Source organism: Taudactylus pleione, unplaced genomic scaffold (assembly GCF_031769625.1).
Source record: "Taudactylus pleione unplaced genomic scaffold, aTauple2 ptg000442l, whole genome shotgun sequence".
Taxonomy (NCBI): domain Eukaryota; kingdom Metazoa; phylum Chordata; class Amphibia; order Anura; family Myobatrachidae; genus Taudactylus; species Taudactylus pleione.
Genome location: NW_028284844.1, coordinates 4,284,740 through 4,310,010, shown reverse-complemented (window position 1 = coordinate 4,310,010; position 25,271 = coordinate 4,284,740). Strand labels below are relative to the sequence as shown.

Below are 25,271 nucleotides of genomic sequence, written 5' to 3'. Positions count from 1 at the left end.
AGCCCCGGTGGGCCCCGCTGCCTGAGGGCCCATCCCCTCCTCTGGGGATCAGGTTCCAGACTGTGCACTTGAGTTATGTATATGTTACATTATACTGCACAGGACTATGGTGTATTTTCTACAATGCATTGCTGTTATTAATCTGGTACATTATCATGCAGGCACTAGCAGTATATTTACTATAGACTTAAAGAGGCCCAGACCATGCCCTCTGTAATGGTTAACCAAGCCTCTGTGGAGGCTGGCCGCACACATTCTGAAGGCTGGACACACCCCTAAGTTTGGGCCCCTATCACTGCATTCCCCCGGTGGGCCTTTCACGTCCCAGTCCGACACTGGCTGTTACTGCACATGGTAAGTAACACCACCCACTGTTTTTCCGTCCACACCCGCAACCGCCATCATTAGCATCGACATGTGCACCAACCCCATACCGCATGAAGGAGATCCGTCTGACGCAGACGTCCCTTCCCCGTATGCACAGTTCAGAACAGCACAGAGCTCAGGCTACACAACACTCCCATGACGCTTCCTTCTCACTTCCACACGACAGAACAGTCCTGTTCCAACACATAATCGCTGCCACAATACCCATTTCATGCATGATTCAGTAGGTGAACGCTAACGCAACCGCGACTGCGTTCATCTACAGTGCAACTGCATGTTTATGGTAATGCTGCAGCCGATGGCATTCAGATCCAATCACCCATCGCAGCAGCGCTAATCCGCTGCCTCGTGTATTAAGGTGCACCGTCAGCCGTACATCGGCTGCACCATCTAATGTTGCACCAGCTCTAAGGAGCTGCAGAGTGTCAGCCTAAACATGGCCACCTAAACATGGCCGCCAAATCAGTGCAACTGCCACAAAAGCCGCAGATTCTGTCCATGACACGATCATGGGGTATATTCAATTTGAGGCGAAAAGTCCGAGTTCGGACTTTTCGCCATCATCACCGTTTTTGCAGGGGATAAAGTATGGGGCGCGCGCCTGCTTATCCCCGTATTCAATTAGGAATCGGCGAAAACGGGACCGGCGGAAAGGTAAGTATCGAAAAGTCCTGTCATTTTGGGGGGAAATCAGCCTGTCACCCCCCAAAAGATGGTCTGACATGGGGGATCACTATGGGTACCCCCGATTTGGCCTGCTGAAGGTAATTGGGGTTTTTAAATAGCCGCGGCAGGTGCATAAATGCGTCTTGGAAGAAGTGGTGAAGAATAGCATTTAGCTTTATTTTTTTGGCAAAAATAACTATGGCCATCAAATTTGGGATACATGAAAATGGGTGCTTGCATATTTTTAAGTCCCTAGAATGATTTTTAAAAATTCTTCAAAAATCCACCTGCCACAACCACTCGCATTCTAGAAAACACCTGCCGCATACTTGGGGACCCCCCCCCTGAGTAAATTTCGCTAGTTTTTAAGTTTGTCCCCAAACTTTTTTTTTTTTTCTCCCAAAATGAAACCACTTTATTGGGGGTGTCCTATGCTTATTTTAAAAAAAATATTGACACAGAGTTCTTTAAGGGGACATTCCAAAGGCTGCAGGGTATTTTTTTTTTTATTTAAAATCCCAATTCTGCCCTTTGTTTCGCCACCTATGCAGTGGTGAAAACGTATCCCCGTTTTTTTACACCTGCGAAAAGTCTTTAAAATTGAATATGGGGATAAGTGAAAATGGCGTCATCGGCGATAAATTATCGCTGATAACGGACTTTTTGCTCCAAATTGATTATGGCCCCATATCTGGCTAGCCACCAACCCCCCTCCCGTTACCACACAGAAATGCCCAATGAAATTTCCTCACTCATGCACAGAATGAAAACTTTGGCCGCTTGGGTCCAGCACCGATACTGCCCCCACCTCTAATACCAGGCACATGCCAGTCCCTTCCGTAACGGAGCTTACAATCTAAGGACCTCATTCAGAGCCGCTCGCAAAAAGCGAGCGCTCGCTCTGAATGAGGGCGGCCGCTTTTTTTTTTTTAAGTCGGCCTCCTGGTCGCTCGCTAAGCTGTGGGTGACCACCCACAGCTTTTGCGAGCGGCCAGGTGATGGTCATGATGGTCGCGACCATCTGGCTTGCGACGAGACCCTTGTGGTACAGTCTGGTCTGCCGCAAGGCCCAGTGAGCTTCCTGCTTAATAGAGCAGGACGCTCACTACTGACATCACTCGTGATGTCAGTAAGGCCGCCCCCAGTGATGTCAGTAGTGAACTTCCTGCTCACTAGAGCAGGAAGCTCACTGGGGCTTGCGGCAGGTCTCATCGCAAGCCCGATGGTCGCGACCATCACCTGGCCACTCGCAAAAGCTGTGGGACATCACCCACAGCTTAGCAAGCGGCCAGGACGCCGGCTTAAAAAAATAAGCGGCCGCCCTCATTCAGAGCGAGCGCTCGCTTTTTGCGAGCGGCTCTGAATGAGGTCCTAAATTTCCTACCACAGAAACACATGCTATTAACCATTAATGAGGAAAATGGGGAGAAGGATGCAGATGCCTCTCACCTGTGCTGTGTAGCATCCTGACGATATATAAACAGATATTACTAATAATAATTCTCCCCAGTGACCTCTGATATAACCATTTCCTTTGCCACCGCAGTTGTTTTTTTTATAATGATTGTATCTTTAGATCTCTGCGCTTGTTCCAAGCTTAAATTTGCTATCCGCCGTCCTTACACAAATCTATCAATTTGGGAATTGCTGGGGCGTGACTCCTTCAGCCGTGCTATTAAAAGCCAATATCGTGTTGTAACAGTCATTGTGATTTAGTAAATGACCCCATTCAGACCCTTAACTGTAACCTCCTGATGCCTCGACTGCTGGAATGATTTTATCACGCTCACGGTCTCCTCACTTTCCAGTCCTTCCTTCTCCAACACGTTCTAATTGGCGCTTGTTTGGCAGGGTGCACTTGGCAATATGCATAAGGCATTATTTTCTTATTTCCGTATATTTCCTCCGTAAACTGGAGTTAAATCTGCTTTTGTGGAAGTAACAGAGATATTAGTAAAATAGCAGTTTCTCCCCAGCACTTTACTCTTCTGAATAACGTTTACGGAAAACATATTATGGAAACAAATGTGGGATCAGATAATGAACATATGGCTCCAATGCAATTGTTGAGGTGTTAAAAGTTTCATAAGGAGGATTTTGTGTATAGGAAGACATTGGAAATCTGTCTGTTTTCTGTAGTGCATAGTACTCCAAGGTGATCTGTAATTCCCCAATAATCTGTAACAGCGATAGCAACCTGATAGGCTTTAGGGACCGCACCGTCGGTCCTCTATCCTTCAAAAAGGGTCGCACATCACCCTTAATCTCAGTAGTAAATCAAATTAATATATTTAACCAAGGATTTGATATACCCATCTGCAATAAAATGGCAGCAGGCCAGTGCTACAAACTATAGCAACGGGAAGCATTCGATAAGCCGACAGACGGAATCCCAACCGTCGGCTTCCCGACTGTCTAATCCCGGCAAGGGGTTAAATGACAGGCGTCGAAATCCCGACGCCTGTCATTTTACCTATGCTGGGAGCCCGACACCTGGATAGCCGCGGTGGGGGAGAGGGTTAGGTTTAGGGTTCCCGGGGGGGGAGGGGATTTAGGATTAGGCACCCCCTGGGGGAGGTTAGGGTTAGGCACCCCCCCCGGGGGACTTAGTTTTAGGTGGCAGGGAAGGGGGGGTTAGCTTTAGGCACTTAGAGGGGGGATTGGGGTTAGGCACTTGGGAAGGTTAGGGTTAGGCACCCCTAAGGGAGGGTTACTTACCTTGGGACGATCGGGATTTTCACTGGTGCCGGAATGCCGCTGTCGGGATTTGAATCATACTGAATCCATAACAACCAACTAGAACTACAAAGCAGGAAAAAAGAGGGGTCCACAAGTGAAGGCTTGGGGTGAACCACAATCGGCCCTCGAGTCTCCTATTGCCCATCAATAGTCTATAGTACGGAGTATATAAGTAATTTCAGCACTAGTCACTTTGTGAATGTTTTTTTTTCTGGAGAATGCCATAAAAACTACTCCACGAAAAATAAAATTCTGAAAGAAAAAAAAGAAAACACCTCCTGCTCGCTCCCAGCTTTTAGAACAACAGGGATCCTTTGTTTGGGCCCTGTATCATTCCTAAGAGATTCACACCCAACAGCACCTGACAGGGTTCGGGAAGTTTGGTAGCCGAGCACTCCAACATGTCACAGCTTTCTTGTGTCAGGCAATGAGTGAATGGCTGGGCGGCTGTCCAATCAGAGCTCTCCGAACAAGAGGTGTTGGGGTGCCAACGTTCTCATACCTCCTCTGACAGGAGAAATGACTATCGGATCAGGTGCTAGAGTAAGGGGGAGATTTATCAGACATTCTAAAGAGGACATGTGTAGGTATTGCCCACAGCAACCAATCAGATTGTAGCTATCATTTATCTAGTTCATTCTGTAAAATTATAGTTGGTTTCTGATTGGTTGCTGTGGGCCACACCTCCGCTCGTCCTCTGTAAAATGTTTGAGAAGTTCCTTACAGATGGCAGGGGACCAGTTTCTGCCTTTGGGGGAGAGGTAACATTTTACTTCTTTATACCAGTGCCTCTCAGGACATACCAGCAGCCCCGGTTTTCCAGGTCTCCTCATGGAATCAAAAGTGAAATAATTAGAACCAGCGGTGGATCTAATAAAATGTGGCAGTCAGTAATGAATGCACCTGTGCTCCAGCAAGGAGATCTGGAAAACATGTGTCCCAGGCACTGCTTTATACCATTCCTCTGCGTGTGTTTCACAGCTGTTACCCTATGGAGCATATTTGTTTGAGCATTTGTTTCATGTCTGGCACCCCCCCCATTCCCCATGGATTTTGTCAATATCACCCCCCCAAGTGTCCCTGAGTATACTGTACCTGTTCATTTCGTGATTTGAAGAGCAAAACTTACATGGGTGAGATGTATCAAGCCTTGGTTGGCGATAAAATGGAGAAGTTGCCCATAGCAACCAATCAGCTTTTAACTGTTATTTTTTAAACTGTGCTAGATAAATGGCAATTAGACGCTGATTCAGTGCTATGGGCAACATCTCCACCTTACCTCTCTCCAGTGTTTGATACATGTACCCCATGGTCACACAATCTTCCCCATCTCATAATCCACACTACCTGACATCCACCCCACCCTCCCCTCCTAACAGTCTTCTCCATCTCATAATCCACACTACCTCACACCCCTCCACACCTCACATACACCCCACCCTCCCCACCTCACATCTTCCCCATCACATAATCCACACTACCTCACACCCCTCCTCACCTCACATCCACCCCTCCCTCCCCACCTCACATCTTCCCCATCTCATAATCTACACTACCTCACAACCCTCCACACCTCACATACTCTCCTCCCTCCCCACCTCACAGCCTTCCCCATCTCATAATCCACACTACCTCACACCCCTCCTCACCTCACATACTCCCCTCCCTCCCCACCTAACAGCCTTCCCCATCTCATAATCCACACTACTTCACACCCCTCCTCACCTCACATCCACCCCTCCCTCCCCACCTCACATCTTCCCCATCTCATAATCCACACTACCTCACAACTCTCCCCACCTCACTTCCACCCCACCCTCCCCACCTAACAGCCTTCCCCATCTCATAATCCACACTACCTCACAACTCTCCCCACCTCACTTCCACCCCACCCTCCCCACCTAACAGCCTTCCCCATCTCATAATCCACACTACCTCACAACTCTCCCCACCTCACTTAAACCCCACCCTCCCCACCTAACAGCCTTCCCCATCTCATAATCCACACTACCTCACAACTCTCCCCACCTCACTCCACCCCACCCTCCCCACCTCACAATCTCCCCATCTCATAATCCACACTACCTCACAACTCTCCACACCTCACATCCACCCCACCCCCCCACCTAACAGCCTTCCCCATCTCATAATCCACACTACCTCACAACCCTCCACACCTCACATCCACCCCACCCTCCCCACCTAACAGTCTTCCCATCTCATAATCCACACTACCTCACAACCCTCCACACCTCACATCCACCCCACCCTCCCCACCTAACAGTCTTCCCATCTCATAATCCACACTACCTCACAACCCTCCACACCTCACATCCACCCCACCCTCCCCACCTAACAGTCTTCCCATCTCATAATCCACACTACCTCACAACCCTCCACACCTCACATCCACCCCACCCTCCCCACCTAACAGTCTTCCCATCTCATAATCCACACTACCTCACATCCACCCCACCTAACAATATTCCCCATTGCATAATCCACACTACCTCACAACCCTCCACACCTAACATACACCCCTCCCTCCGCACCCCACATCTTCCCCTTCTCATAATCCACACTACCTCACAACCCTCCACACCTCACAACCTCCCACCCCACCACACAATATTCCCCATCGCATAATCCACACTACCTCACAACCCTCCACACCTCACATCTTCCCCATCTCATATTCCACACTACTTCACATCCACCCCACCCTCCCGACCTAACAATCAGGCCCACATTGCTTCTCTGCTTCAAAACTTCTTACCCCTTCCCCCAGCTCATGACCCCCCAACCCTTTCCATCCATTCAACCCTTCCGGTCTTCCCTTCATCTCAATAATCCTAACCTTCCCTACAAAGACCTCTTAATCTTTCTCCACCTCAAAATCGACCCTCCGTGGCCCCCCTTCCCCCCATATACACCCACACACATCTAATTCCCCACTGTGTAACTCCCTCCCACCACCACCTTTACTTGTACAAATGACTGGAATAGTGCTCAGTAGACTTTTTTTTTAAATGTTCCCGCCTACAAAATGTGATGTACATTTAATGCCACATAACAGCAGCCCAGTCTAATTGAAGTGAGGGTGATTTTTACATCCACCAATGTTACAACCTCTGATGAATAAGTGACAATACATACAGTCAGGTGCATAAATATTGGGACATTGACCGAATTTTCATATTTTGGCCTCTATTCACCACCACAATGGCTTTGAAATGAAACAAACAAGATGTGCTTTAACTGCAGACTTTCAGATTTATTTTGAGGGTAATTACATCCAAATCAGGTGAACGGTGTAGGAATTACAACGGTTTCTATACTTTTTAAGGGGCCAAAGCAATGGGACAAACTAAACAATCCTAAATCTAACTTTCACTTTTTAATACTTTGTTGCAAATCCTTTGCAGGCAATTACAGCCTGAAGTCTGGAACGCATAGACATCACCAGACGCTGGGTTTCATCCCTGGTGATGCTCTGCCAGGCCTCTACTGCAAATGTTTTCAGTTCCTGCTTGTTCTTGGGGCATTTTCCCTTCAGTTTTGTCTTCATCAAGTGAAATGCATGCTCAATCGGATTCAGGTCAGGGGATTGACTTGGCCATTGCATAACATTCCACTTTTTAGCCTTAAAAAAACTCTTTGGTTGCTTTTGCAGTATGCTTCGGGTCATTGTCCATCTGCACTGTGAAGCACCATCCAATGAGTTCTGAAGCATGTGACTGAACATGAGCATATAATATTGTCCGAAACACTTCAGAATTCTTTCTGCTGCTTTTGTCAGCAGTCACATCATCAATAAATACAAGGAAACCAGTTCCATTGGCAGCCATACATGCCCACGCCATGACACTACCACCACCATGCTTCACTGATGAGGTGGTATGTTTTGGATCATGAGCAGTTCCTTTCCTTCTCCATACTCTTCTCTTCCCATCACTCTGGTACAAGTTTATCTTTGTCTCATCTGTCCATAGGATGTTGTTCCAGAACTGTAATGGCTTTTTTAGATGTTGTTTGGCAAACTGTAATCTGGTCTTCCTGTTTTTGAGGCTCATCAATGGTTTACATCTTGTGGTGAACCCTCTATATTCACTCTTGTGAAGTCTTCTCTTGATTGTTGACTTTGACACATATACACCTACCTCTTGGAGAGTGTTCTTGATTTGGCCAACTGTTGTGAAGGGGTTTTTCTTCACCAGGGAAATAATTCTTCTGTCATCCACCACAGTTGTTTTCTGTGGTCTTCCGGGTCTTTTGGTGTTGCTGAGCTCTCTGGTGCGTTCTTTCTTTTTAAGAATGTTCCAAACAGTTGATGTGTCCACAACTAATGTTTTTGCTATCTCTCTGATGGGTTTGTTTTGATTTTTCAGCCCTTTGATGGCTTGCTTCACTGATAGTGACAGCTCTTTGGATCTCATATTGAGAGTTGACAGCAACTGATTCCAAATGCAAATGTCCCACCTAGAATCAACTCCAGACCTTTTACCTGCTTAATTGATAATGAAATAACGAGGGAATAGCCCACACCTGTCCATGAAATAGCTTTTGAGTTGATAGTCCCATTACTTTTGGCCCCTTAAAAAGTGGGAGGCACATATAGAAACCGCTGTAATTCCTACACCGTTCACCTGATTTGGATGTAATTACCCTCAAATTAAATCTGAAAGTCTGCAGTTAAAGCACATCTTGTTTGTTTCATTTCAAAGCCATTGTGGTGGTGAATAGAGGCCAAAATATGAAAATTCTGTCAATGTCCCAATATTTATGCACCTGACTGTATGTTGGCAAATTAGCTTTAACGTAATGGACTTAACCCTTGACCTCAGTGTAAATTCTGTGCAGCGGCCATCTTGTGCCTGTACCATTGACAGAAATAGGGGTAAGGTTGGTTCCTGTTTGTATAGAACATGGGGAATTCATGGTGTCCAGTGTTTTGTCATGTGCAGTATTCCTAATGTGTGTGTATATATTTTATATAGGGCACTTCACTGCGCAGCAATTTCTGACATTGCAGGCTCATCTCCGCTGCGGAGCTGGGTTAGCAGCACTCTCTTTATTACACCCTGTGCGCTGCAACCAGGATACACTTTCCAGTGAGCATAGAAATCTGGGCTGGGACTGTGGAGCCCTTTATATGAGGCCGTAGGACGGAGCTTTCTATTCAATCATAGCCATTTCCAGTTGTTGCTATTGAAATCCCCACATAATCTCTCGGGGTCAGGGGACAGTCACCCATGACTGCCGCTCTATAAAGGTTATGCTGATTTCGGTTGTCAAATATTGCCCCCTTTTTTCTCTTGTTCAATAACTCTCATGCTGCCTTTTCAACGAAAAAGATCCAGCCTAGAACTGTATTACATGAATTTACATGAATTTAAAGTCTTAAAAGTGTTCCCCCATTGTAGGAACACGACATGCTCAGGGTGGGATTGTTCATTCCCTTTTATTGCGGAAAGAATTTTCGGGATTTCCAGAATACATTTTGCGCTGGATCCCCGACAGTCGGTCGGCAGAGGATCCACACAAAGGGCGGCAGCCGGGTTTACCAGTCACCACACTCACCTCCTTGTTATGAATGGCCATAAAAGGGCCGCACAACCCAACGTGTCGCAGGATACCCTCATTGTATACAGTGTCCATTCTGGTATCCTGCACCTGTCACACTCAGAGCAGTTCCTTATTCCTGCCTGGGGTGTTGCTCCCTGCTCTGGTGCTTCTAGCATACTATGATCTGTATCTCAGCAGTTTGTTCATCAGTTGAGTGTGCTAGAAGCCCCAGAGTAGAGAGCAACACCCCAGGCAGGAAAGAGGAACTGCACTGGGTGTGAGAGGTGCAGGGTGCTAGAATGAGCACTATGTACATATCTGAGAGGGGACTTATATTGTGCTTGTATATATTCTTGTCTTTCATATAGCACTAAACTTAAAATACATTCACCTTACATTTTCAGTGATATATACATTTCCACAGTGATATGAAAGAAACTTAAAAATAAAATTGTTACGTTTGTGTGATTTCATTGGAGTGTGCGCATGTGCAGATAAATGGAGGCGATGACGGACGCAGTAACCCCTAAGACATGCTGTGGCCGATTGGTGGCAGAAGCGGCGAAAGTGAGTGTTTTACAAAATGGGGGTAAGTCGCCCCCGTCTTGTAGGCATACCGAGAGCAGGGTCTGCCCCGGCAGAGGAGTGCCACATGTGTTTCCATATCGGGTACAGTCTAGGTCAGTGATCCCCAAACCCAGTCCTCACGGCCCAATCACAGTCCAGTCACTAAGGGTATCCCTGCATGAGCAGAGGTGGCAGTTTGATTTACCCACCCGTGCTGATGCAGGGATATCCTTAATGTCTGGACTGTGAGTGGGCCATGAGGACGGGGTTTGGGAGACACTGGACTTGGCCAAAGCGGTTGTCCGCCATTACAGTCCAGGTTTTAAGGATATCCATGCTTGAGCACAGGTGACTTTATTAGTATCTCAGTCAATTTGATTTAACCATCTGGATTTGAGCATGGATATCCTTAAAGCCGGGACTGTTATAGCTGAGTTTGGGAACCTCTGCTTTAGTAGCTTTTTATGTCTAGTATAGTAAAGTGCTGGTATGCTATGTGAGACTAAAATGACTGATAACAGAGAACAATAGCATACACTCAGTTGCCTAGGAAATGTAAATCTAATATCATAACATTTTTTTCCTACAGTCCAAAAAAGTGGTAGTTTAATTCGCTTCTTTGAAGTGGACCCTAGTTTGTGTAGTAGAGAATTTAGATTGCAAGCTCCAATGGAGCAGGAACTGATATGAATGGTTCAATATTCTCTGTACAATGCTACTTACTATAGTGGTGCTATATCAACAAACAATGATAATAATAGTAGGGAATAGTGATTCAGCCCACAAAGTATTCACCTCACATGTGCGCAGGGATTTGGTGACTGAGATGGTAATTATCTATCATTCTATCTCCACAGACATTCACATTAAGGGGTATATTTACTAAAGTGCGGGTTTATAGATGTGGAGATGTTGCCCATAGCAACCAGTCAGATTCTACTTATCATTTATCTAGCACCTTCTAAAAGATAATAGCTAGAATCTGATTGGTTGCTATGGGCAACATCTCAACCTGCACTTTAGTAAATATAAGAGTGTTTTGTTACTAATACATATACATATAAATCCGCATTTCCAATACGTCTTAAAGCATAGATTGCACATTTCTCTTTTGTGAGAAAAGATTTATAAAGATAAATATTTTTTTTTAGTTGTAAACTAAAAAATATACATTTTATGGGCGCAGCCCCGTAACCCCGGGGAGGACGTCGCTGAACACTTATTTATCACAATTACGTGATGTTGCGCTGTAGGCGTGTGCTTGCCGGCCTGCGTGCCTGCCAGTCTCACTGTGTGTCTAACAGCTGTTACTGTGAGATTTCCCTCGTGTAACCTCAGAGATGGGGATCTCGCGATTCTGTTTGGTTGGAAGGCGGTTCTGGATAATCCCGATCAGATGTTACTTAATAGAACAGCTTTAAATCTTTCAAGGAACTCAGGGCCTGATCTCCTCTGCTTCATTGTTACCAGTCACCCAAGGTTATCCAAGGTAACCATTTATTACATCAGTATCTGTTCCAGATTTCTTGTTAAATTGCTTATGCATTAAGGAATCCTACAGGTGCAGATGTGTTATCCTTTTTTTTTTCCTTCTCTCGAATCTTCCAAATCCAAAACCGCATAATAACTCAACTCGGCCGGGCCATTGTGCATTGTGTTTATCTTTCTCCTCCATTTATAAAAATCAATAACTTTGTGTGCTGTCTTTCAAGAAGTGAAAGGAAACAGGCGCGTGGCTGATATATAACCGCTGTGTTTGCACTCTCGTTTCAGGACATTTGGGCTTCCAAGACAGCTTTGTGACTTCAGGTGTTTTCAGTGTTACAGAACTTGTAAGAGTATCACAAAGTAAGTACCCCTCCTGTTCTCCCCTAATTTAGAGGTTTGCTTCATAAGGGGGAAGATTTACCAAAGCTTACAAAACAGACAAGTGGTGTTGTTGTTGTCCATAGCAACCAATCAGAGAAATGATAGCTGTGATCTCATTGGTGTTTTACAAGCTTTAATAAATCTACCCCTAACTGTGCAAAATATCAATCTCGTATTTTAAAATGCAACAGTCGGCGTGGAGGCATCCAGTGTCTGGGGCGGGCCTACAGGGGGCCTGATTCACTACGGATCGCTGCTGCGATTGCGCACGCAGGTCTGCTGCGAAAATATGCTAATGACTGCAGTAGTAAAGCCAGTATAGAGACGCCCCCAAAGCCAGCACAGAAATGCCCACTACCGCTTTCGCACATCCGTAATACCTTGCAATCCTGTGTATACATCGGGAACATCGAGTACCATCGACCTCTCACGCACAGTTACGACAGGTCTGACCTTACTCAGAAATCGCTAACCTCGTCGCACGCAGTAAGTACTCAAGCTGCGTATGCCGTCGCAGTGGCTAATTTATGCACACCCAAGGAACGGCGTTCAAATGGACAGGCACGCCTCCGTTTCTCTGACTGCTTCTCTGTCACCACCCCCAAACGCGGACCTGATGTCACTCACTCTACGATGGCTGTGTATCTGCGTAGGTGATGCAGGGCGATCGCAATGCTAACTCACGCGCCTGCATACATATGCGCAGTACACACCATCGACCGATCTGCGTATGCGGTTGCAATTGCGATCCATGGTAAATCAGACCCTGTAGCAATTACATCACTGAGGCACGAGGCACCGCTGAATATTGGCTTTGTGTACCAAATGGATGTCTCCACTGTCTGTAGCCAACAATGTACTACAAAGGGTACCTGTCACCTGCACACAGCTGTGCAGTAAGTAGATATCTGGACAGACAACACATAACTAAACCTATGTTGGCTTTAGGCCTCATCACACACAGGTGCCAATTGCATGTGTCCTACTACTTGCTCCTGACTCTAAATGAGGCACCAAATCATTTCCATTGAAAGTCCAAAATAAAACAAACTTCGTACTTGTCTTAAAGCTTTAAATTAAAATGTTCAAACATTAGCACACGCAGCAATATTGATTTGATCAAACTACTTGGATCGGGTATGCTTGAGGCTAAAAAGCCCCTCTCAGCACGACTCTGCTAGCACCGGGTGTCTTTTTTTCGACGGAAAAGTGTGTGAGCCGCAATTCGATGCGGCTAGGACTAACTAGGATTCATTTGATATGCATCACTTGCAGTGACAGCTCCAGAGGGGCGGGGCTGCAGTGCAGTCCAAAATTCAAATAGAGGAGCCACAGCCACACCAACTGCCAGTAAGTCCCGGTGGCAGCTTTTGGGGTGGCAGTTGGTGTGACTTCCCCTATTTGAATTTGAACTGTGCTGCAGCCTCACCTCTGGAGTCTCCGTTGGTCACTTGTATATCTGTGTGCGACTGAGTCTCTGATTCTCTATACAAAGTGCAACAATGTAGCGGCCGCAGCTTTTTTCATTCCGAGTCCCGTCGCGCTTCATATACAGACTCGGGTGCACACAGATATACAAGTGACGCCTATCACATTAATCAGCACAGTCTGCTGGTTGTGTCCTAATCACATCGCCTTCGAGAGTAGCACAAGACCTGGCGGCTCATTCACTCCAGGCAAGTCGCACCGCGTGGCGTATTGAGGCTAGATGTATGAGGAGACGCATCTGTACCCAGGGTTCGGCTGCTGTAAAATCCTTCATTGCCTGCAGTGTATGAATTCAGAGTTCAGTGGAGAATTCAGTAGACAGTCAGTCAAATGCAGTATCAAATGGAGGGTTAGGCGCTAGGGGAAAATATCAGAGGAAGCCACAATAGGTCAAATGGAAGGAGGTTTTACATCTATACAGTCAGATGTGCACATACAGTGGTGCTGAATACTGCAGACTTCTGCAGTCTGGGGGTAACTTGTCCCCCTGCCCTGGGAACTTTATGCTGACTGACCCCTTACCCCAAATGTTTACTCCAGATTTCATGAGATGAAAACCTCCCTGGGGATTATTTTTCATGTTATCCAAGTTTACCTAACTAGCTCGGTTTCTGCAGTCTGTGTGTGTGTGGGATGAGGAAATCATCATTAATTTAGTTCTTTGTGACTCAGAATGTGATCCTGCCGCCTATATGTGTGTTTACAGTGCACATCCCAGAATAATACGTTATACATCTTCACTGGTTCAGTCCTGCAGCTACACCTCGGTGGATAGGGGGATCTGGGTTTGACCTTTAGAGGATGCTAAATGTTGTCAGTATGAATGACACAGCACGGGGCTGATCATTACCAGCTTGTCGATATTCACTAAGCACAATGAATTAAGAGTTCCTATCGCCGTCGTGCTGGGTTGATCAAAGGCCCATTGATTGTATTCTGTCCTTAATGTAAGACGGGCAGCACTGCGGCGGTCTCGCACAAGCTATCGGGGTCATTGAGTCCTTATCTCCATGCTGTCAAAAAAAAATATGGAGGGGTCTGTATTTCAGAGCAGATATCTAGCAGATCCTATAAGGGTCACTGAGGTGGGCGGCCAATTGTGTCGAAAGCTTGCGGCGGGTGGATATCACCTTAAGAGAAAAAATACTGTCAGGCTATGTCCAGACCCCCTTTGTTTAAGTTTCTCTGCCCTTGCACAAGAAAAGTGGTGCATTCTGATTGGACGTCTGCAGAACATGTTCCGTCACCTTTAATGACACTCATACAGAGTCCTGGGGTGACTTAAGTCTAATGTGGACAAAATTGTTATATTTTGTTCATAATTAACTTTGAGAATTACTGTAGAGCAGTGGTAGAGAAACGGAGGTTTTCTTACCGTTGTGGAACTACAAGAACCAACATGACCTGTCAACCACGGCAGCAGTTGAACCACAGTTGACAGGGAGGGAATCTTTACAGTGAAAACACAAGAACTGACACTCTAGACTACATAAAATTGCACACCTTGGTTTTGCAATACTGCACCTAGATGGTCCACCCAGTGCTACTGTTTTCGCTTAAAAGTTCGTGCTTACGAAACTAGAAATGCGTCGGTATTATATACTGTCTGTATTACATACTGCTTTGTGCTATATACTGCTCTGGATTATATGTATACTGCTCTGCTATATACTATCTGTCTTACATACTGCTCTGGATTATATGTATACTGCTCTGTGCTATATACAGCTCTGTATTACATACTGCTCTGTGCTATATACTGCTCTGTATTATATGTATACTGCTCGGTCTGGGCAAGGTAGGACTGGCCCACAGGAGTACAGGGGAAATCCCAGGTGGGTCCCACTGCCTGAGGCCCCCACCACTTGCTCTAATGTCAGAGACGATATCTTGAATGATTTGGACTATTCCAACGCATCAGAACGTCAAATTGTTCAAATCGTCAAATGTGTATGCGCTCCCGTGGCGGCGTCCATCGCATCTTCAGATCGTTTGTACATGCAGGAAGATCTGTCAATCTCGTTAACGATTCCCCCGCAAATCGCGCAGTGTGTGTACACTCTACCGAACGACCAGGCGATATGGTTACATTATAGAAGTAACAATCTAACCACCAAATGATGCAAGATACACCGTTTGGTCGATTGTTACATTGCACAGTGTGTACGCACTAGATGATTCGCCCGTGAGTTCAAGGTAAATCGTTGACGACATTGCAACGTTTGCAAGTCGTCTAGTGTGTACCTAGCTTAAGACTAACGTTCGTATTTATCAAAGCTCGGAGAGAGATAAAATTGTGAGAGATAAAGTACCAACCAATCAGCTTGTAACTTACATTTTACAGGCTGTGTTTGAAAAAGAACAATTAGGAGCTGATTGGTTGGTACTTTATCTCTCACCATTTTATTTCTCCCCAAGCTTTGATAAATACCACCCTAAGTGAGACAAGTTGGCACTAGTCTCATTGGTACTAACGAGTAACATTTTGGGTAAGTCAGGAGGGATCAAAAGTTCTATAAGGGAGTCACATATAAGATACCAACACACGGTAGGGTGTAAAGACAGCGCAGTACGGTTGCTGGGAGTCCCTGATTACCATAGCGTGTGGGGGGGGGGTCCTTGATTTATGCTGATAAAGCATATTTGAAATATTGAAAATATTGGGTCGCAAAGTATCAGTTCTTTCAAAACCGTAACTTGTAATAGGTGCTAAGCGAATACTGAGTAAGCCTGGAAGAGCTTATTTGGGGGGGGGGAGGGGAACTGCTGCATTCAATGTGGATTTTTGAACCTTTTCTGAGTGAGAACAATAAGTTTGGAAACTCTATATTCTCACTGTTTATAAGATATTTATAAACACGATTAAATAACAATAATAATATTTATTAGTTGAAGAAATAAACAGAACTGGTGCAGACTTCAATGTATTGTAACAAGAGTGTAGGGGCTGGGGTTGAGTCCTAGAATAAAGGTGACCCACAGTGTAAGGGAAATCTAGGACATCACCATGACCTACCCCGACCAGGGGATATAGCTGCTCCCAAAGCGTAGCGCTGGCCTTTCTTCCCGCGTTAGTCTGGGCTCACTCATCAAACTAGTACAAAACAAGTCTGTTAAGCTCAGGAAAAGTGCTTCAATAATAATTCCCTTTTGCTACGTAGGTTACAGGTATGTGACAATTTTTGAAATAAGTGTTTTTTTCTTCCCTGCCAATCCTGTTGTCACTTGTATCGTGCTGTTTCTCTTTATAGCGCACAGAGCGCAAGGCGCCCTCCATATTAGCCGGCGGTAAAGTTTCTGAAACTTATTCAAAGTAGAATTGATACGGCTCCAGAAAGCAATAATGTATATACTCATCTGTGACCTCTGCAAATGCGGTATAAAGTCAATTTGTATAATTGCTTGAAAATTTATAACGTGCGCTGGGGAGCAGATCGGCAGAATTGGATGCTTTCTCTGACCTCATATGCAGTATAAATATTGGGTCCCAAAACTAATCTCCGCTGTTCTCATCCATCCATAAAACAGAGGATCCTGAAAGGGAAATAGAGTGTAATATACATATTTTTGCCTATGAGTCCTGCATACTAAAAGGCTGGGAGATGTTAACGACGCAATAAAGTCACTATAATGGACATTGATAGCTGATTTTTATATTGATATCATTCATCAAACTCATAAGTTGGGACTGGGATCTGTGTCCCTCCAGTATTTGCGGAACTCCAATTCCCAACATACTGTGGCCCTCCTCTGTCTGTTTTGGCAAGCTGGGACTTGCAGTTCCACGCTAGCCAAGTTGTGTACCTCTGCAATAACAGATATATTCCATATCTAACAACAGTTGGACTTATGGTTCCACGTCGGTGGATGACTTGCGTCTACATACATATGACTTTATGCAAATGGCGAAACAAAGTCCTTCCTTGTGTGCATCCGTTCATCCACATACGCAAGGACTGAGATGCCCACCGTCAGCGCCCGTGCTCGCAATAATACCGATTGGTGCAGCTTTAGATGCGCCATCGAAACTTGCACAAGCTCTACAGCAGCTGTGGTCTCCCTGTCCGAGTATGGCCGCCTGTGTGAGAGTTTGAGCATATGTGTACGCAATCACTTTCACTGACACGACCGCAACACTCCGATAACACGCCCATATGCGTGCGTTCGCTAAGACACCTGCTTGTCACCACCTCGGAAGGCCCACTACATTTTCAATACACTTCTCCCTGCGTGCGCCTGAAATCGCAACTGCGGCTCTGTGCCCACATAATCAGGCACGGAGCGACTTAGACGCATTCGCAGTAGCAAAAAACCTACTACGTCCGACATTGGCAGTGCATCCGGGTCTGAATCAGGCCCATTGTCTTTATTTCCATTCATCCCTTTGCACGGCAAGCACATACATGGCAGCTGTACGGTGGTGTATAAATGAGGGGGAGAATACAGATTCATCAGGAAATCTAGAAGCTCAAAAAATAACAATGGCCACTGGTGATAAACCTCTGGAGAGAGGAATGAAAACAAAATGACAGAAGTCCTGGTGACCGTACACCACACATGTACCTACTCTCCCGGGACTGCCGGGAGCCTCCCAAAAATCGCGTGCCACTCCCGGCACCCCATAAGAGTTGGCAAGTCTCCCAGAATAGCGTCGGCCCCCCCTGCACGCGTGCGTGATCGCCGCGAAAGTGGGCAGTGCGATGACGCGATTCACACTAAATTGCGTCTTCGTAGGCACGCCCCCTGCTTTATAATGCTGGTAATATCCGCATTATAAAGCGGGGGGCTGGGCCGCGATGACGCAATCGCATCGGAACAGTCCTGCTCCACCTGCCTAAACCGCTCCCACCCGCCCTGTTGCACCGACCTGCCCAAATATCGATAAGTATGAGTAGATGTATGTACACTTTTATCAAGTACTCCGAAGCCGTGTAAATGTTTACTAAGCACCTTCATATGTGAGGAATTACTTATTAAATATTTCCTCTTTTTTTTTTTAGTCACTTTTTTTTAATAATATTATTTTTTTATTTCAAATAAATGCATAATTATATAACAAGGCTGTGTAAGGCAGAGCGGTAAAATATACATGGAATAACTGAAGTATTGATGCTTAGCTAAATAAGCTCCCCCCACCCTATTTCTCCCCTCCGCAGTGGGTGGCGATGTTATGCAGGCTGTGCTTCTGTTACAGAGCAGGCAGGGAGGGACTGACAAGCTTTCAGTGTTGCTCTGGATAAATATACAGTACATCCAGGACCATTGATGTGACAGATGCACCAGTGGCAGCAATGTTACATTTGTGACCTGTATCAGAGCCCTGTCCGAAATATGTGGGAGGAGCCTCAGCTGTCTGTAATGAAGAGGTCAGTTCTGTCTGGGAGTAAAAGTGTCAGAGACTGAGAAACCGGACTTTAGGTCCTGAACCAATATACATACAGTATGTATACACATGGGTATAACTACCATAGGTGCAAGGGGTGCAGCTGCTATGGGGAGCAGAGCTGAGGGGGGCCCATCTTCCTTGTCAAAGTTACATGTGTTATATACATTTTTCGCCACTGGGTGGCACATAGGGGCCCTTACAAACTTTTGTTAGGGGGCCTTCAAATGGAATCAGTATCGCATGGCCGGTGGTTCAAATCCCGACAGCGGAAATAACCTCCCCCCCTAACCCTAACCAACCCTTAGGGGTACCTAACCCTAACCTCCCCCCCAAGTGGCTAACCCTAATCCCCCCTCTAAGTGCCTAAACCTAACCCCCCCTTCCCCAAGCGCTAACCCTAAGTCTCCCGGTGGGGTGCCTAACTCTAACCTCCCCCCGGGGGTGCCTAACTCTAACCTCCCCTTCCCCTAGCCTAACCCTAACCTCCCGGGGTGGTGTCTAACCGTAAGTCCACTCCGGGAGCCCCTAACCCTCCCCCCTGCGGCTGTCAACGCCCGGCTTACCTTTGATCGGTAAGCCGGGTGTCGGGCTCCCGGCGTAGGTCTAATGACAGGCGTCGGGATTTCGACGCCTGTCATTAGACCCTTGCCCGAGATTAGACAGTCGGGATGCCGACAGTCGGCATTTAGACCGTCGGCATCCCGACTGCATACCTTTCAAATACCTGGTTACGCCCCTGTAACAGTATACAGGTTATATACCTAATCCATAGGAATCAGGGAGTAGAGCTGTCATCACCAGTGTTCCTTTGCAGGGTTAGCAGGTGCTATTTGGGTTTCTACATTGCTGCATTGAATTAGATGATGCATATTTTTCAGGCTTGGAATGTTCTACATAACCCTCTCCCGACAATGTTCCAAATCGAAACACGATCAGGTGCCAGCTTTGATGTTCACGGCGCACAGATAAAGCCGCAACCACACAGATAATATATTAAAAAACCCATCAGAAATTTCAGTCCCATTTTCAAAAAAGTATTTGCGGTCAAGTCAGGACAATCTGAATACGCGGCACATTTGGTTCTTATTTAACGGCCTTCTCTTTGTTTTTACACTTTACTAATGAGTCAGCAATGTCTGAGATATGATTCAGATGTGCTGCAAAGGTCGGCACCGTCTGATGCCTGTTATCCTACCAGGACCACCCACGACTGCAGCAAGGTGATTGCCACGTTCCATATAAATTGCCTATAATATGCACTTTTCCTGCCCTTGCAAGTATTGCCATCTTGTGTTGACAATATAAACCATAGGGAGCAATAAAACAGTGACACCTGGGGGTATACTTACTAAAATGTGTGTGTTTAGAAGTGGAGGTGTTGCCCTTAGCAACCAGTCCGATTCTAGCTATTATCTTCTAGAAGGTGCTAGATAAATGTTAAGTAGAATCTGATCTGATGGTTGCTATGGGCAACATCCCCACTTCTAAAAACCCGCACTTTAGTAAATATCCCCCCAAGTGTCTAAACGATGACAAACAGCAGCGGCTCGTGCTCTCTTACCTGAGGGAAGGGGGGGCTACCGCTGCTTCCGGTCCTGGCACCTGCACAATGAATGTCAGGCACCGGGGCTTGCGCTTGAGCGGCGATAGCGCTGCGCATGCACATAACACTAGACCAGTCTCTCTGGGCTGCATTGGTATCAGCCCCGAGAAGCCCTGTAGGGCTGCCCAAAAGGTAGAGCAGCCCTGGGACTGCCTGTCCTGTGCGTGACTGGCAGGTGGCGTGTCCAATAGGAAGCCACCTCCAGTTACAGTCACTGAACAAGTGGAGGATTTTACTGGGGGGGGCTGCAGCCTTGCAGCCCCAAGGTAAAATCTGCCACTGATAACAAATGCACCTTAAAGTGTACCCATCAACCGAGCCAGGGGCTTGTGCTCTAGGGCCCATCTCCTCATTGAGCACCTCCACCAGTGGTGCCCTGACTCTCTCCCCTGCTTCTTTTTCTGAGACACGCTGGCATCTTCTACTTGGAGTGAGGTGCTGGGATGTAACATAATATGCCAGCTGTGCTCTCTCAGCCATCACCAATATGTAGGAGCTTCACAGCTTGCTGCCTCCTCGTGCCAGCGGCCCATGCTCCATGTGTGGGCACAACGAGTAAAAAGTGGACACTGATTGTGTCATTCATTAGTGTTAAAACTTTTATGTGCCCATAGGCATAGATGAATGGGAATAAAGACAAAGGTCCTGATTCAGACTTGTATGCACTGCTGATCAGGGGCCTCTTAAGAGAGGAGGGGGCCCATGTGCACTCCACGTGCAGGGCCCCCTCCTCTCTCCCCGGTGGCGGGCAGCCGACTGACGCAGCTAGCCAGCCACCGGAGCCTTAGTAGACTCCGGGCACTAGAGTGTGCCCGGAGTTTACTGCGCATGCGCAGAACGCCGGAAAATGGCCGCTGCGGCCATTTTTCTGGCGTTCTCTGCATGCGAAGTAGACTCCGGGCACATTCTAATGCCCGGAGTCTACTGCGCATGCGCGGAAAACCAGAAAAATGGCCGCGGCGGCCATTTTCCTGTGTTCTGAGCAGCGCAGACACCCGACGTGGTACCACGGACAGGTAAGTGTGTGCAGTGCGGGGCCCCCCTGGACCCGGGGGCCCGTGTGCCCCGCACACACTGCACCCATTATAGATACGCCACTGAACTTGAGATGTCTGCGCTGACATTACAACTGAACGGGCATTTAAATTTGCCCGTCCAGTTGAGATGTCAGTCACCATCAGTCCCTGCAGCCAGTGTACAGGCTTGTCGGCGGGTCACCCATACGTTCAAAGAGATATGGTCTGTAGTACACACCTGCCGATGCACTATGCGATATGTCTATGCAAAACAATGTAACAACATACAGTATTGCATAGTGTGTTCCCAGAATAAATGCAGTGGACAGATCTATTTTGTGGACTGCACCTATGTTCCAGATAAAGGAAACTGGTGGGCATTCACCTTAATTGTTATGAAATGTTATGTATGGCTGTACAGAGCTAGATGTCAAAATGCTTCTCAAACTAAACACGCTATTTCAATACTGTGCAATAATTTATATATATATATATTTGATCTTTAGTCAAGTCTTGAATGAATCTGTCATTTTCCTGTCATAGCTCTCCCTCCCCCATACTCTGCTTTCTTGTACTTTCAGGGCTGCATGTCAGGGGTCCCTGGAGATATACCAGAGGTTGCAACCAATTAAACCTGTTCTAAGTTTCTCGACAGGTCAAGTGTTGCCTCAGACATTCTGTAGATAAGTAAATCTGTGGCAAAAGGCTTGAACAGGAACAGCTGACAGTTGAAGACATTAACATATATTTATATAGCGGCAAAATATTCTATAGCGCTTTACAATTGGGGCAAAGGGGCTGTGTTATATGAAAAAAATAAGGGGGCAGATAACATTTTTGTTATATGAAGAACAAATAGCAAAAAAAAAAGCTATTGACGGTATAGGCACTTAGCAATGCTTATAAAATAATTCAGCGATATCATTTGTTGCCGAATTATGCTAAAGCAAATATCACCCCGTTAATATAAACATTTCCCATTTTAAATCTAGATAATCTGTTGCAGTGTTTCCATAGGGAAATCTGCAACCTGCGTCTCTTCTGGCTCAGGAACCAGGCGTGAAAAATGGCTCCCACACTCTGTGTGTTAAGATCTGCTACTCGGAAAGAGAGCTATTTGTGCCGGCATATTAGAGGGAAGAAAAAGATTATAATAAAAAATAGCCTGCAGCCAGAGAACGAGCAGTCGCAGTGACCTTGCTTTCTGTATGCCATTACACAATTCAATGGCAGTCCACTCAAACCGCGCTCTCGATCAATATCCTATTAAAGCTGCACAAAAAGTCTCCATAAACTTAGTGGTTTCGCCATGTTTATAAATGGAACTCAGCATAATTAGGTGGTCAATAGGAGCCTGCACTAGCAATCCTACAGTAATCTCCACGCGTTTCATATCTTTTGTGTGTTGTGAAGAGACTGTAAACCAAACTGGGGCAATAGTTTGCCATAAAATATCTGTCTGGTTGTCTATCCGTTTTCTACGCAATAGCTTGAAGAACTCAGGTGTGTGTGTGTGTGTGTCTTATATATATATATATATATATATATATATTTATTTATTTGTTTACAGAAGGGTCATCACTACATCCGAAATTTAAGTCATAATATTAGTTTTTAAATTTAAGGTTATATTTGACCTGTATTTATGTTACCTGAGTAATACACACACAAATAAATGCACACACACATATGTATATATATATAATATTGAAGTGCCTCCCTGTTATTTTGCTAGTTCCTTGTGTCCTGATAAGCGAGATACTTGTACAGACTAGAAAATACTTGTGTGCACTTTGTAGCTGAATAATTGATTTTAGGGAACAGACCCCCACACACACACACACCCACACACACCCCCATCACGACCCCTCTTCCCTGTTACAGCTGCCCAAATAAATAATACTGTAGGGGTGGTTGATATTAACAGTTCCTCTCTATGCTTCTTAAGTCCAGTACAGTAGATCTAATCGACTTCTTAGGTACATAAAAAAAAAAAGTTTATTAGTCCAACATAATGTTTCTTCCTAATGCCTCATCTCTTGAAGCATGAATACATTAGGATCAGAGTATTTATGTAAGGTTACTAATGCATTTTTATCACTTTATAGTGCCGTTTTATTTTACTTTTCACTAAATGTTGGTAAATCAAACTGTGCCGCATTCCAGGGAACGAAAACACCATCTGGCCTCTTTTATTTATTGTATTTAGCCGGATCTGTTTCAATAAATTTTCCAAAATAGTACATGAAAATTAGATTAGGGCTATCTATGCTCATCGCTGTCCCTTATGTTGCTGCAGTGCTGTTGCTGCCTGGGAAACGCATGGTGTCAAAAGGTGACCGAACCTTTAAAAAAAAAAAAGTTAGGCAAAACGATGGAATGCTTAAATTAATAATGACAAGTAACTAAGGGAAGGGTTGACTAGATAGTGCAATGAGCCTGGTACTCCGGAAGATAGCCACGTGCCCTGTGTTCTACTAAGTATGTATACAACAAGGCGTGCGCAGTCCCAATGGTCCACTGTTTCCATATGCCAACATTTTATTTGATCTTATATTTTTGCAATGTATGTCGCAAGCGTTTCTTCCATGGGAATATTTAAATTGAGGACCCAGCGCGGAAAAAAAAAATATTATAAATTCCCATTCACCGAATGCAGAATTCTGAACACCTGTAATTCCAAACACCCCCCACAACTGAATATTTCTAGGGTGACGTTAGTCATCTATATCAGTGCTGGGTGAGCCAGGTGTGGTTTAAAGAACAGTCTAAGGAGAGACAGATATACCCTCCGAGTTTGCTTATTTCCTGTACAGACCGAAACCTTGAAGGGGTTTTCCCAGGTAGCTTTGATTGATTAGCTGCTAAGTGCAGCAACATTTCCCAAACAATAGCTAATTCATTGAATGCTTCCGGCTGTGTTTAAATGAACATGGTAAGAGCTCGACATTTGTGTTACTGGGGACATAACTAAAAAAAAATAAAAAACACTTCTCTCTGGGTACAGAAACATTCAACGCAGAGAGCGGAGCAGTGATGTGTGCTATCCAAGGGCTAGAGAGACCTGACATAAAGGCATAGGCTACAGTGCAGAAAACCAAGCTTTAAGGCAAAGCAACATATACAGCAAGAGGGGTATAAAGAGGACAATAAGTGGAAAACAAATGGGCAGCATGGTTGGTGTAATAGTTAGCATTGCAGCCTCACAGCACTGAGGTCTTGAGGTTTATTCCCACCACGACCCTAACTGTGTGGAGTTTGTATATTCTCCCCGTGCTTGCGTGGGATTCCTCTGTGTGCTCCGGTTTCCTCACGCAATCCAAAAATATACTGGAATGTTAATTGGCTCCCTAGTGTGCAAGTGTGTGCGTGTGGTAGGGAATATAGATTGTAAGCTCCACTGGGGCAGCACTGATGTTAATCACCAAATATTCTCTGTAAAGTGCTACGTATTATGGGCCTGATTCAGAGCCGAACACTCTGACCAGAGCGCTCGCTCTGAATCAGGGCCCTCCTCCATGAAAATGGAGCGTCCTCCTGGATGCTCGCATAGCTGTGGGTGACCACCCACAGCTTATGCGAACGTCCATGATGATGGTCGCGATGGTCAAGACCATCGCGACCATCGGGCTTGCGACGGAGACCCTGCGGTAGGGTCTCGCTGCCGCAAGCCCTGGAGTGATTTTGGCTCTATCAGAGCCAAAATCACTCCCACTGACATCACTAGTGATGTCAGTGGGGCCGGCTTCAGACGGTAGGCGTACCCATGGGAACGCCTCCGTCTGGCAGCCACGCCCCCGGCACGCCCACCAAAGGGGGCGTGCTGTCAATAAACATAGACAGCACGCCCCCTTTGGTGCGAGACCCGGAGCGACGGAGAGCCCGTCGCTATCCGGGTCTCGCGCATGCGCACGACGGAGCTCCCTCCGTCGTGCGCATGCGCAGTGGGGCAACATCGACCCGCTTGCGAGCGTCCTGCGCTCGT

At 46.0% G+C, this 25,271-nt stretch overlaps 1 protein-coding gene across 1 annotated transcript in view; it reads left to right on the top strand.

Annotated features, from left to right (window-relative positions):
- The window catches only part of NFIA (nuclear factor I A), a 317,707-nt gene that overhangs the window by 180,778 nt on the left and 111,658 nt on the right, over nt 1-25,271 (top strand). Inside the window, 1 exon segment of the mRNA XM_088447871.1 lies at nt 11,698-11,772. Coding sequence (XP_088303997.1) covers nt 11,698-11,772 — 75 coding nt within the window.